The 13,564-nt window shown below is 38.3% G+C and overlaps 1 protein-coding gene across 1 annotated transcript; it reads right to left on the minus strand.

The window, feature by feature from the left end:
• Positions 1-700: 700 nt before the first annotated feature.
• On the minus strand, positions 701-11,575 carry LOC135463098 (organic anion transporter 3-like). Its single transcript, XM_064740421.1, has 9 exons — positions 11,440-11,575; positions 10,064-10,254; positions 8,054-8,284; positions 6,381-6,583; positions 5,051-5,354; positions 3,539-3,578; positions 1,804-1,921; positions 1,184-1,256; positions 701-880 (listed from the first exon to the last, which is right to left on the minus strand). The coding sequence occupies exons 1-9, from the start codon at positions 11,573-11,575 to the stop codon at positions 701-703; spliced, it is 1,476 nt and encodes a 491-aa protein (XP_064596491.1).
• Between the last annotated feature and the right edge of the window lie 1,989 nt (positions 11,576-13,564).

Genomic DNA, 13,564 nt, shown 5'->3' on the forward strand with positions numbered 1-13,564 from the left:
TTTCATCAGCTCGTATAGTGAGCTATATATTCCCACAACATGGACAGAACATATAGGTGGTGAGGTTATTGACAATATGGGCTAGGTCGTTCATGCAAACACATCAATGTTGAGGCAATTACTTAACCACGATCATGGACAGAGGCGTTTCGCCCAGCTGCCAGTCTGCTCAGAGCGTAAGCTCCACTACATAAACTCGCTTCATATCACTGTCACTAATAGTAACTATACTGACTGAGAGCCGGAAGAGATGCCTGACGAAACCGTACTTACAAGCCCCTCTTTGAGTGTTTTCTTGAAAATTAAGACTCAGAAACTAAACGCTTGTTGGAATCATGTTTAAATAAATGCTATTAAAAGAATTTTTGAGCCAATATGTATGTTTGGTCATTCGATTGCAATTGATATGTGTGTTAATTATGACAAATCCCTCTAGTATGCTTAGTAAAGTGTTATGAGGTCTTTCAACATACTGGCAAAATTGAATCTGCTTAAATCCCAGATCTGACAATAACACAGATTGTTCTTCATCAGACAGAAAATGACAGTGAATATGTGTAAAACGTATAAAATGTTTAATGCACAAAAATCTGCACAAAACTATTTCAAGAACATATACATGTACATGAAGCCCTAGCTTTTAACTATTTTACAACACACTGATTGATTATGATATATTGATGTACTCAGGCCTTTTCAGTCATTCGTTTACTTTGTAGATTTTATCACCACTCTTTTTTTCTTTTTCCCACATTTCAATTTCTATAACAGTTTGAGGGAGCTGTCGATTGTTTGTTTCAGGGACAAAGACAAAGAGCAAAGCCACGACAAGACAAAAACCGCCGAAGATAACACCGGGTCCCCATGGCAGCAGACGCAGCTGAAAGAAAGACAAAACAGGATTACACATATTTTTTTGGTAAACTTTTCACTAAACACTGCCACGTTTGATCTGCTTGAACATGCTTGTATACAGTGAAATTCATGTAACGCGAAATGAACCATTACAGCGAGATTTGCATATTATCGGATGGACTCGTGTTGAAGATAATCAAAAAAAATCTTTTTGCCTCAAAACTGCGTTCAAAAACTTTTTTTTCAATAAGCTCCCAAGAACAACTTATTAAAAAAATTTGAACCTTCTTCAGAACTATCACCCTTTCCACATTACAGTCTCACTTACCAACACGCTTGAAAACGGTGACAGACAGGATCCAGTTTTGGAGAAAAACGAGCCAATTCCCAGTCCTGTGGTCCTAAAATACACAATGCAAAAGTAAGTAATAGCCAAGATCACTATCAAATCACGTTATGCTAATCACAGGTTTAAGAGCATGTTTCTCATCATCCATAATTATTTATTTATTCGATTGATTTTCACGCCGTTCTCCGAATATTTTCCATATACGACCGTGGCCAGCATTATGGTGGCAGGAAACCGAGAAGGGGCTGAGGAAAACCGACAACTACCCGCAGGTTGCAGGAAGACCTTAACACGTACAGCCGGAGAAGGGGCAAGCATGATTATCCATAATTAAAGAGCGGTCATTATAGGAAGCGGGTACATGATCAGACCTTAGTGATATTGGTCATTGTGTTGATCCTTGTGAGAGTTATCTTAGAAATGTTGAACTGAGCAACAATATTGTGCATCACTCAGCACTAAACCATCCTGTACCATAAAGTGGAGTTTTATTCATTACTATTTTTCACATCTTCACTTGAATTATCAATTCACGGTCTACCACGGCTATCTGGTCAAAAAGACTTTACTGAAGTGAACTTTCGGTGCTTCCCTCTTACCTGAAATTCGTTGGGAGCACCTCCGTGGTGTAAAAGTACAGCAAGATGAAGGTGGCCGATATACCGAATTTTCCAATAAACGTTACCACTTGCATTGCTATGGTTTTAGTAGTTCCATCTGCATCAATTTAAACAAATGCAGAAATGTCGTGGAATCGATTGCTACTAGTATAGATTCAGATTTATAGCGTCATTTCTACGGTTACAGTCAGTAATACAAAGTTTTAAGAATGTTTCGTGTTACAAAGCCGTTTTCGGCATGAATTACACAGGTTGAGAAATATGATGCACTATGAATTAAGTATTTCAAGGCTGGCTCATTTATGGTTGTAACAAAGTAAATGCAGCCTACAACAAAAGCTCGAATACCGCAATGTGGTTAGAACATCCGCCTTGTAAGCTAGATGAGCCGGTTAATTCAAGATTTAGATATTTCTAGCTTGGAAATCAATATCATGCCTGCATGGTTATCCCGACTGGTCATGTATAGGCTTATAAAGTAGCAAAGCATACTCCCCCTTGAACTATGGCTCAAGCAAAATTTGGAGAAAAAATGCCGGGTGTTAGCTGCAATTTATAGACGTCACTGCTTCAGAATCACTCAAACTGCCGCATGTGTTGTCATCGACTTTAAATTTCAATCACATTAAATCTCCTGCCCAATTTCAGTATAGGCTGCGGTGTCTTCGTCATGGTGCTACAGTTGAACAATGGGTATGACTGAACTTGGTGTGTCATTATGTTTGCCATAATGACAAATCGTCGTGATAATTATTCATTAATAATTACTGACAATTACTGATCATTGATAATCATGAAAATAATGGCGAAATTGACGCTAAAGCACAAGAAACGAGAACATCATCTAACATTATTGGGAATTCTCTAGCTCATCCAAATTTTTGCTAACCTAGCAAGAAAAACGTAAACAATGATTTTGGGGCTTCAGAAGTGATGAATTTGGGTCACGTGGTCATGTAGACTTTGCGAGATACTAATTAAATCTTACGAAAAGTGATGCTCGAGATCCCCGCAAGTAGTAACGAGATTGCGCATACTCCATAGCACATCATCATAGTTTTCTTCCTGCCAAAACTGACACACACACATACACATAAATATACACATATGAATAAATATTTACGTGTAGTTTATACATTTTCAAACTCTTGAGCTGATCACAGTGCAAGTAAATTGAACGTCTATATCTTCAGTATCACTAATCACTTGTTTTTACAAGAAAAATGTAAACGACATTCTCCTTTTTGAAAACATAAGAATAATTGTATTATTTGTTACATGTATTTACTATTTATACTGAGGATATAGACGCAATTATTCCCTGTGATTTGTCTTCGTGAATGACGTATTTATACCCATGTTCTTCCTCTTTGGCTATGTGGAAGGTAACCTTGACTTTGTCTAAGGTTTTATTCGCTTTCGTTCTAAAAGCTCTAATCGTGAGCATAAACACCATGTAGTTAGTCTGTTGATAACGATAGAAAAAAGGGTGGATTAATCTGAAACTCCTCAGTTTCTTACATGTACCATCCATAATCTGGCTTCATAAATGTACAGAGTGCTTGGTTAAAAGGCAAGATGCGGGATAGAAATTAGAGAAATTAGCCAAGTATATTGCGATTTTTGACAGTGTGTCTGTAGTCGTTAATAGCGGGACTGCTAAACTGCCACGTTTTAAAACAAGGTATGTGTGTACATCTGCTTATATACTTACTGTTTAAGCACCACATACAAGCCACAACAGGCAGGAATTTCTACAGCACCCATCACAAAGAAGTTGAAGATTCTGTCTCCGGACATGGCGGATGACATCAGCGAGAGTCCGTAATACACGAGGCTTGTCACAAACCTGAAAGTAAAGAAAGTAAAGATCCTTTTCCTTGCATGGAATGGCGGGTTACACCAGAGAGTGTGCGCATGCACCAAACCTGCCATAAACCTGACGTCATCCACACAAAGAGAGTAAAGATTCTGTCCCTTGGCAAGGCGGCTTACTCCAGAAAGAGTGCACATATACCAGACCTAAATAGCTATATGTATGTGTCAGGTGAAGGTATAGTTCGAGGCACGTGGATCAAACACCTGCGTGAATGAAATATATATCTCTGCTAGAAGGCATTACGTGACACAGGACCTGGACTCCATGAGCCATTCTTCATTTTACATTATCAGTAAGACGGTACTACCCAATACAGAACGCCTATCAGTATATGGGCTCTGTCAGCCATTCTGCGCTTTTTATTTTCATCATATTTGGGGATTTTTTTTCACTTGACGCTGAGCTTCAACGAGCTACTCCAGTTCCAAAGCCTTTTAATTAAAAAAATGGCAGAGTGATCATAACCGGGATGATCTGAGCTAGATTCCTTTTAGAAGTTAAAATAAAATTTACAAGATATCAATGTCTGTTTCGTGCAGTGTACGGAGAGATTGCTTCCCTTTGTGCGTGAAGTTACATCATGTCACGTGGCAGGGAGCTGGCATAAAGTCACTGTACTATAGATGCAGTAATTTTCACAAAATTGGTTTGCCTGTCTTTAAATCCGACTCACTTAACGTCTTATATTTAAGTCAAGAACTGTTGTGTAAGGCATCCTTCGTATGATTTCTAAAACTGCAGACTACTTCCTCTATGAGCATGAGTAGTTCTTTAAAGAAAATTCCACTGATGATCAGTCATTTGACGTTGAACGATATCTAGCTGGGATATAACATATGGTGACACAGACCTCGTGTCTCACCAGCATTACAAGCACAGTGGCACTGGTAACCGTTTTGCTTTAAGTATATAAATCTTGTATACTGCTGCCGAAATAAAGCTGAAAGCGACCTAAAAATAAAACCATAAACAATATCTGTCTATATAAAACATGTAGACTACAGCACAGAGAGTAAAATCAGAGCTGTAACAAAAATGTGATAGTTGGCAAATGGTCACACGTAACAAGTGAAATATGGGCAATTCAGCTAACTGTTTATGTAAATGCTTTATCCGTAGTAAATTAAACTCCCTTTAGCACCATGGCTGAAACAGAATTAGGTACATTAGATATAATATATTAGACGAAATACTCGAAATGCTGTATTGTTACTGCATGTATTACACATGGACATGAACATGATGCAAAGAGACCAAGCCTTAGGGATATTAAGTACACCAGCAGAATCCCTGATTATGCAGAAATACAACATAAAAGATATATACTCACCAGACAAAGGAAATTACAAAAAGGAGCTTTCTGGTGGTGGGGTTTTTGAGCATATCCACGACTGTGCTTCGTCGTTGTTTAATCTCCTCGTCGGAAATGGCAGTTTTATTAGATTCAGCCGTGCTCATCAGCCTTGTGTCTTTGTTATAGTCTCTGCTAGAGGTCAATTCACTTTTTTCCTGAAGAGGCACGGTTATCTCTCTGTTGCTAAATAATGATTCAGCGGTTACACCATTTGTTTTCATAGCCGCTTTTAAAATAACGGATGCTTCTTTTCTTCTGTCATTCGCACACAGCCAAATTAAGGATTCTTTTATAAATCTGAAATGATAATAACACGATCACATATAAATTTGGTATGATTTCACGTGCTTGGGTATCATTGTAATGGTACATAATAACACGATCACATAAATTTGGTATGATTTCACGTGCCTGGGTATCATTGTAATGGTACATAATAACACGATCACATAAATTTGGTATGATTTCACGTGCCTGGGTATCATTGTAATGGTACATAATAACACGATCACATAAATTATGTTTGATTTCACATCATTTAGTATCACAGACGGAACGACATTAGGTTAAAGGTAACCCATCACAAGCTTCGATGTTATGCTGAATTTTACTGTAGGTTGATTATAATATTAGTGTGCAAGCACAATGTGAAATGGTTATATGTTAAAATCTTATAAAACGGATATAGCGTATTTCTTTCCCTAAAGTAGATGTGAGAGAATCAGCTTGAATAAATATGTTTTTTAGAAAACAGAATAGAAATATTGGAATTGACTGATATATATATATATATATATAAAGAAAAATGTCCATCGTCAGCCAACCTGAATATGGCAATGTTTTCAACAACACCGATTTTCCGTTCGATAATATCGTGGCAAACAACAGTATCACTTCAAATGAACTATAATATTGTTTTAAGAATTAGGCCCTGCTTAACTGAGGGCCGTAAGTCTCAATTCAGGTTCTAAATAAGAACTTGCCACATACGACCGTTTCACAAACTCATACACAGATAAGAAAAACAAACTGTGTCAAATTCTATCCTGTTTTTTTTTGCGTTTGGGTTTATACTTTGTGGTGATAGTGTTTCCATTTTTCTAGAGGTACACATTCTATTTATTTACTAATTATCTTAATGGTGTCATTTAAATTTAAATGCGCACAGGCATGGAAAGTTGATATCTAAATGGTAAAGTGTTAAATTAAGGCTTACATAGTTTATTTTGCGCGTCAGTAGGCCTATATACCGCGTGGTAAAACGTACGACTAAAATGTACGACTAAATCTTAAACACCAGTGAAATGGTGTTTAGGAACTTACATCACATCCAAAATGATAGTGAAAAAAGACATAGAGAGGAGCGCCTGGAAGTATCGCCAGTTCATTCCCCTCATCAGGTAGCCAATCAGAGCCTGTATACAGAGAGCCACTCCCCACACCGTACCGGATACAGTGGTCATGATGGGACGGAATTTGAGAGGCGTCAGTTCACTGAGGTACACCCCGCGGACAACACTGGTACCCTGACACCAAACAAGAAACACAAGGCATATATGCATGGTTTATCTTGGATTGTAGGATCTGCTGGAAGTATTCTATTCCTGGATCTGGATTTGACAAATCATTTTTACACATTTAATTTAATCCAAATGTGTTAAATGTATTGAAATATCTTACATCATCTAAAACCAGACGTTTGTATACCAATGTTCAACCACAATAGTCTTGCAGGGTCAATAATCGTAAGGCCAATGTCCATAACGACGTTCAATACAAACAACCAAAGAACTAAGACGGTATACAAACTAAGAAATTAGGACGAATTCATGTAAAGACAAACAGTCACCGGTTCTTAATGATGCCGGAAAGGCACCAGGAGGTGTAGTGTTAATGGAGATGTGAGCCAGACTGCTATCCAGACTACAATTCACTGCTAAGAAGCGGTCCCTTGTGTTAGAATCGGTAAGTATTGGCATTACGTGATAGGCCACATTAAGTGTCATTAATTTACCAAATATGATGTCTGTTGATGCAATATTAATGGAGATATAGCCTAATATATAATCTAAAGAAATAATCTCCCTGTTGAACTGCGAACCGCAGACTAACTTCACTCACGTTTTTTATGTACGGTTTTACATTGTGTAAATCTGACACCGCGACGAACTGTCTAGGTTAACCACTGACTGATAAGTTCACCATTTCTAATGCAGCCTTCAAAGGTTTCCGTTACATTTTGACTTGGAAGCTTGTCGTTCGTTATAGTTTCGTAATATGTAAACCTTAACCTCGTCACAGAGCTGTCACATTCTTCTGTACGTCGCGAAACACCAATAATATGTGAACACATTGTTATCCGTAAGAGTACAGCAAAGCGACCGTACAGAAAGCTAAAAGTACAGCAAAGAAACAGTAAAGAAGTCAACAATACAGCAACGAAACTGTACAGAAAGACAACAGCACGGCAAAGAAACCGTACAGACAGGCAACAGTACAGCAAAGAAACCGTAGAGAAAGGCAACAATACAGCAAAGAAACTGTACAGAAGTCAACAGTACAGCAAAGAAACGGTACAGCAAGGCAGAATACAAGAATACATTGTCGCTTAAAAAGACTATACCGGAGATTTCTTACCAAAAACTCGATCCACACAAGTCTAATCGAATCGTTCATATTATTTTAAAATAGCTTCAACAATTTCCCTTCGCAGAATATCAATCTCGTCTGTGTATAGGTTTCCATTCAAACGCGGCGATAAAGTTTCTAAAATTGGTGATGCAAAGCTAATTCTAACTTTTCTATTCAGTAAACTGTAGAATCATTTTAAAACTATTGAAGAGACATGATTCTAATATTTAATTAAAGGCAATTATTTAAACCGTTCTTATAGAAATAAATGTAGAAAAATTTTATTTGAATAGTGGATATGAATTTTTGCCTAAAATCTAATATATAGCCTCTTGATATTCAGCGATGAGAAAACATATAGTTACCGTGGTCAGAATACCTCCCAGAAAGCGTAGCATTATGAAGCCGGTGATCCCGGGGACGAAGAGGATAGCGTAAGAGGTGAGCATGGTGAGCAGTCTCGTGACGATGAGGGTCCAGCGCCGCCCCACACGGTCAGAGAGTGGGGCCACCAGGGCGGCGCCTATCGCACTGCCCACCGTGAACAGCATCTGAGAGACCTCGGACAGATAGGCCTTATCACAGATCAGATTCCACTGAATGTAAACAAGTTTAGAGGAATTAAAGATAGAAACCAGCAATTAATGAAACTAAAGAATTCATAGTGTGGATCTAGACGTTGTGTCGCTTAAAAATTATAAAGGACCTGGTGAGGCAGAGAATCGCCCCGGAGAGGTACGATTAGAAAGTGCAAATTTCATAATCCCGGCACAGTTCTGTACATTTCCAAATCAGAAGTATAAAACTCGGTCGAAGCATCCAGAAAAGTTATATGGCCATATAAGAGATGGTTGCTTAGTTATAACCCGCCAAAGACGCACTCCACATCAAAAACGCCAATGTTACGTTCAAACGAGGCAGTGTGTTTTTAATTTACAGCATGAAGATCAACGTTAACCAGAGTAATATCTTTAATGAAACTTTTGCGTATGTGCTATCGAAGTTTTGTTTTGGTTAACGTTTATTTTCACATGTAAAACATAAACTTCATAATGTGATCAGTTTTGTCATATTTTGGCAAGTTTAAAATCCATACTTCTGCCGTAGTCACAGATATCCTTCATGGTACAATGGACTGACAAAGTCAGGGTGGAAATCAAATTCAACCTCGAGGAAGAGTTCGAACATGCAAGCTTCTTCTTTTCATGTTTTGAAACATACTTTTGTGCGAGGAAAGATACGCGCTGCCTTGTATTAAATAAGTGTTATCATGAATTAGAATGGATAAGCTAAGGTATTACGTAACGTGGGGCAATTATAACGAACTCGTACATGAATCCTGGCTGAGAGTACATGTGGTCTTCTACATATCATTAACATCAACATGTTATGCATAACGGAAGTATAAGACTTTTAGAAAGTTACATTTGTTATAGGTTTAAATTACTGACTGGCGCTTAACTGCGTGCTCAAGAATTTTCAGAAAGTTATATTTGTGGTGCACTGATATTTTCCATCACTCTACAGTGTCCAATGCAAAAAGAAAAGATAATTCAGTGTGACTTGAACAGGTTACCATTTTTCGATTGTATGACCTATACATTGTTTCAGTGCATGTTTGGGCCTTTATAGGTCACATGCTTGCCAAATAAGGAAAAGAAGAGTAAAACAAAACTGAAAAAGATAGTAGCCTTGCGAGTGTGTCACTCACAGCCATAGTCAGCTTTGCTTCTTGAGGTGCACAGTTTCTTGTATTGAGGCCGATTCCGCGCCTTATCAAATCAGGTCCTTTTCAGAAATTATAAAAACATATCTAAAATATTCAAACAGAAGCAAATCCTTATTTTTAGTCCGCCTAGATTACAAAATATGGGAGTTTCGAGTTCGAATTCTTTCGTTAAGAAATGTAAAAATATTAGGCAACGTTTGCTGATATAAAGTTACCCATCACCCATCTCATTGTGTTCCAGAGACAAAAATGATACCTCCTTCTTTTAAAAATTTCTTTCAAGTTCACAAACGTTCAGCTCCTCAGTTTTCTCCATCGTTCGTCTACTCTAAATGACCTTTTTGTGAACCTTTTTTTTCAGATGCCCATTTTGTAATAATTGTCATCAAAAATATTCCCTAACATTTTTGACATGTCACGTGATACAGTAGGATTTTTTTGTTTTACCTTTAGCAATAAGAGAGTTCGAACTTTTTAAACACTAATATTGTGTAACATACAACTGCGATTAAAAACGGTTTTCAGAGTATCAACTCACTAACAAAGATGATTCAAGTATTTAAATTACTTACCCCTGTCTATATTTATATTATATTCCTCTGTCTATATTTAGATTACAAAATCCTGTCGTTTATATTATATTTACCTCGCTCACGATAGACTCTGTCTTGTACACATCATAACGGAATCCTGCGTCACAACCAACGGACGAATTTGAGGTAGCATTATAGACCAAACAAGCGTTGTCAAATATCTCCATGCTGTGGTTGTTTAGGCCGTTTTCATCTGAACCCAGACTCAGTTCCAAATCACGGCATACAAACTTTGGTTCAAATCCTGCAAATATATTTAGAACCGTTTTGTGATATTTATAACTCACTATCGTAGTTGTGCCAACCAAGATATCCGAGTAGTAAGCTTCTGGCTTGTAAACGAGAGATGCGGGGTTCAATCCCGAATAGAGTCATACCTAGGGATTTTAAAATTATCACTCTCGGTACTGCACAAACATTTCTATCAGAATAAGGGAACTATGCCACCAGCTTGCCATGCCGGTATTGATGTAATGTGACTGACTGGCTGCCACTCAGTCATAATAGGCCGTCTTTGGCATGGCGTCCAAATCAGGCGGCAATATACGTACATATACTCGCCAGTTTTGGGATGAGCCAACTTTAAACAGACATCAATGTAAAATTGTGAAAATATTGCTGAAGGCGACTTTTAATTCTAATACAAATAAACACTTCAAAGCGATGAAGCTACACATACAAGGTCGATATTGAACATTTTTGAAAACGACATTTCAACAACAATCCCAATAGAAACAGAGAGTCTGACTAAAGCAAACTCTTAGGCCGATATCATACACCAGATAAAGTCTAAATCTAAAACGTTCAAAATTTTTCAACATCCCAAGTCGTTTTTAACGAACGTATGACTATGCAAAGAGTCCCATGAGTGCCTTACTGCTTATATTTTCGTACTCGTACACGAACAAATAGACTGCCTGCGGCTATCAGTGAGTCTTCAGCTTCAACTTTAGTACAGATCAGTTTGCGACATGACACTGCTTGTAACTGTTGTTCAGCCGGTTGTTCATATGCTGGTATATGAAGATAGGTGGCCTGATTTGGACAGTCAGGGACAGTACCATCTGAGTCTAGGTTGATTGAGTGAGCTTAAATGTCTGTTTCTGAAACAGGAGGAGGTCATTGAAACACTTGAAGCGAGAAAACTATTGATAATAGCCAGGTTACTGGGCTCGGTTGTTCGAAATTGGTTTAAGAGTTAATACCAGATGTAGTATTCAGCCAAGTCTTCAATTTTGCACTTAGCCCAAAAACAAAAGCACATTCAGAATAAGCGACCTGAAATACACTAGAATACATCAAACTAAGTGACTTAGAAGAACAAACTTCATAGCCCTAAGGCAAATATGTATATTATGTATATTATATATACTGACATTATGTATAGTGACAGCTGAATACCGATATACCTAGAAATGTATACGTTTACCTGTGAAGATAATAAGGAACGTTGCGTGAACCGATGATATGTACGATGCCAGCAACAGCACTACCTGGATCCAATGCCACCTTCCTCCCCGTTCCAAGAATTGCATGGCTTCATCCTCTGTAAATGACTCCGACATTTCCACTGCAGATGTGTAGTCCGGTCTTCAGATCGTTCTTAGCAGCGCCTAATCGTAACACATTTAACACGTTCATGTGTGAGATCTATATGTATATGTTACCTGACATGCGTTAAGAGATTTAAGACACTGACCCAAATCTCTATTTGTACTTTAAGTATATGCGGCTTAAGTAGGTTATAACCCCTTTGTGCACATACGAAATTAGACATTCCGAGGTCGTAATGCCTGGGATATAATTCCCATCACAACCCTCCTTTTGCATAAGCGCGTGACTAACACGCTTGCTAATGAGCCAGTAATATGACTGAGTGCGTGCTTGGGGTTTAACGTCGTACTCAACAATTTTTCAGCCATATGACGACGAAGGAATCCTTAGGGTGCATGTACGTGTAATGTGCCTCCTTGTTGCAGGAAATGTTTAAATGAAATAAAATTTAACAGTATAAAAATATGAGACAATGTAAACATCACATGTACCACACACATTATAATTATGTTTTGTTACATTTAAACTGCCCGTAATGGTACAGTATCATTGGTCAGCAAGGTTAAAAAAACATTCATAATTTTTCATAAATAGTGTCTGCTATGCCCGCTATTTATTTATTTATCTCTATAAAAACAACGAAGAAAACATCACGAAAGGAAGCTAATATTTGACCATAACACAGGGTCTATTTCGATAAGCGCACTGATATGGCGTACTCGGGTGACGTAAGAAGTGCCCTCGTATATATGGCGTACTCATAAATAAGGACATAGGGTTTTAAGAGTCCAGTCAGTGATGACTATTGACAACAAGTATGTTCTTCATGTTCTGTGTACATTTCTTGTGCGGACAGGGTGGAACATTATAATTTACGCATAGCATACTCGCCTTAAATTGCTTCGCTTTTATTAATGCCAATTACGTATTCAGTGCCGTGGAAAAACACGGCAGCAATGTGGAAATAAAACGTTAACGGAAAAATTGTTTATCGTGTATACAATACACATGCGCGATTTATTTATTTTATTTATTTGATTGGCGTTTGACGCCGTACTCAAGAATATTTCACTTATACGGCGGTGGCCAGCATTATGGTGGGAGCCGGAGGGGGGGGAACTCACGACTATCCGCGGGTTGCTGCCAGACCTTCCCACGTACGGCCGGAGAAGAAAGCAGCCTAAGCTGGACTTGGACTCACAACATGCCGTGCTGGCATGCTAATCGCCTCGGCCACAGATGCCCTCATGCTCGATTTATACATATATATCCATTTGTCTGCACGCAGTGTCATAGCAACGTTATAAAATATACAGACCTATCTCATTATTACCATTGTGACCTTCCCTATATACCTCTGCTTTCCTTTTCAATGTAATTTCATATTATTATGTTTCATGCTGGCTTGCTCTCCGGCCGCACGTGGGAAGATCTGCCAGTAATCTACGGAAGTTCGTGGGTTTTTTCCGGGCTCTGCCCGATTTAATTTCATCAGGCCTCCGTCGTATAAGTGAAATATTCTTGAGTGCAGCGTAAAACACGATTCAAATAAATAATTAAATATCATTATATTTCACGCGTCTTGGTTTGTGGCCGGCAATTCGCAGAGGACAACCAGGCAAAATTACCCATAGGCGGTCACAAACTACAAAGCACGCATGTGCATTTCAGTAAGGTACCGGAGGTTAAGAACAAGAACATCATTATAAGCTTTAACAACAACAATGGCGTCCTTACAGAGCTTATCGTCGCAGATAGTAATATAGCTGACTGCAAACCGCTGCACCCAGTGAACCCTCTCACACGTAATAGGATTACTGGTTTGCTTCAGACTTGGATGACCAAACACTCTGTTAATCTACACTGGAAATGTACCAAATCCGATTTAAACCAGGGACATATAGAACCAAATCTGAATTAAGGTTGAATCACTTAGTAGAGTATATGTGTAGCAAAATAAATCATAGTATCAGAAACTGCACACCCTGCACAACTAGGTC

The sequence above is a fragment of the Liolophura sinensis genome, chromosome 1, assembly GCF_032854445.1.
Source record: "Liolophura sinensis isolate JHLJ2023 chromosome 1, CUHK_Ljap_v2, whole genome shotgun sequence".
In the NCBI taxonomy this organism is placed as follows: domain Eukaryota; kingdom Metazoa; phylum Mollusca; class Polyplacophora; order Chitonida; family Chitonidae; genus Liolophura; species Liolophura sinensis.

Bases quoted from the DNA above. Each gene is read 5' to 3' on its own strand.
- LOC135463098 (XM_064740421.1), bottom strand. From the start codon at position 11,575: ATGTCGGAGTCATTTACAGAGGATGAAGCCATGCAATTCTTGGAACGG. The intron at 10,255-11,439 runs GTAAACGTATAC...ATATATTTGCAG, and splicing joins GTTCCTTATTATCTTCACAG to GATTTGAACCAAAGTTTGTA. The intron at 3,579-5,050 runs GTAATTTCCTTT...TGGGTGCTGTAG, and splicing joins CCACCAGAAAGCTCCTTTTT to AAATTCCTGCCTGTTGTGGC.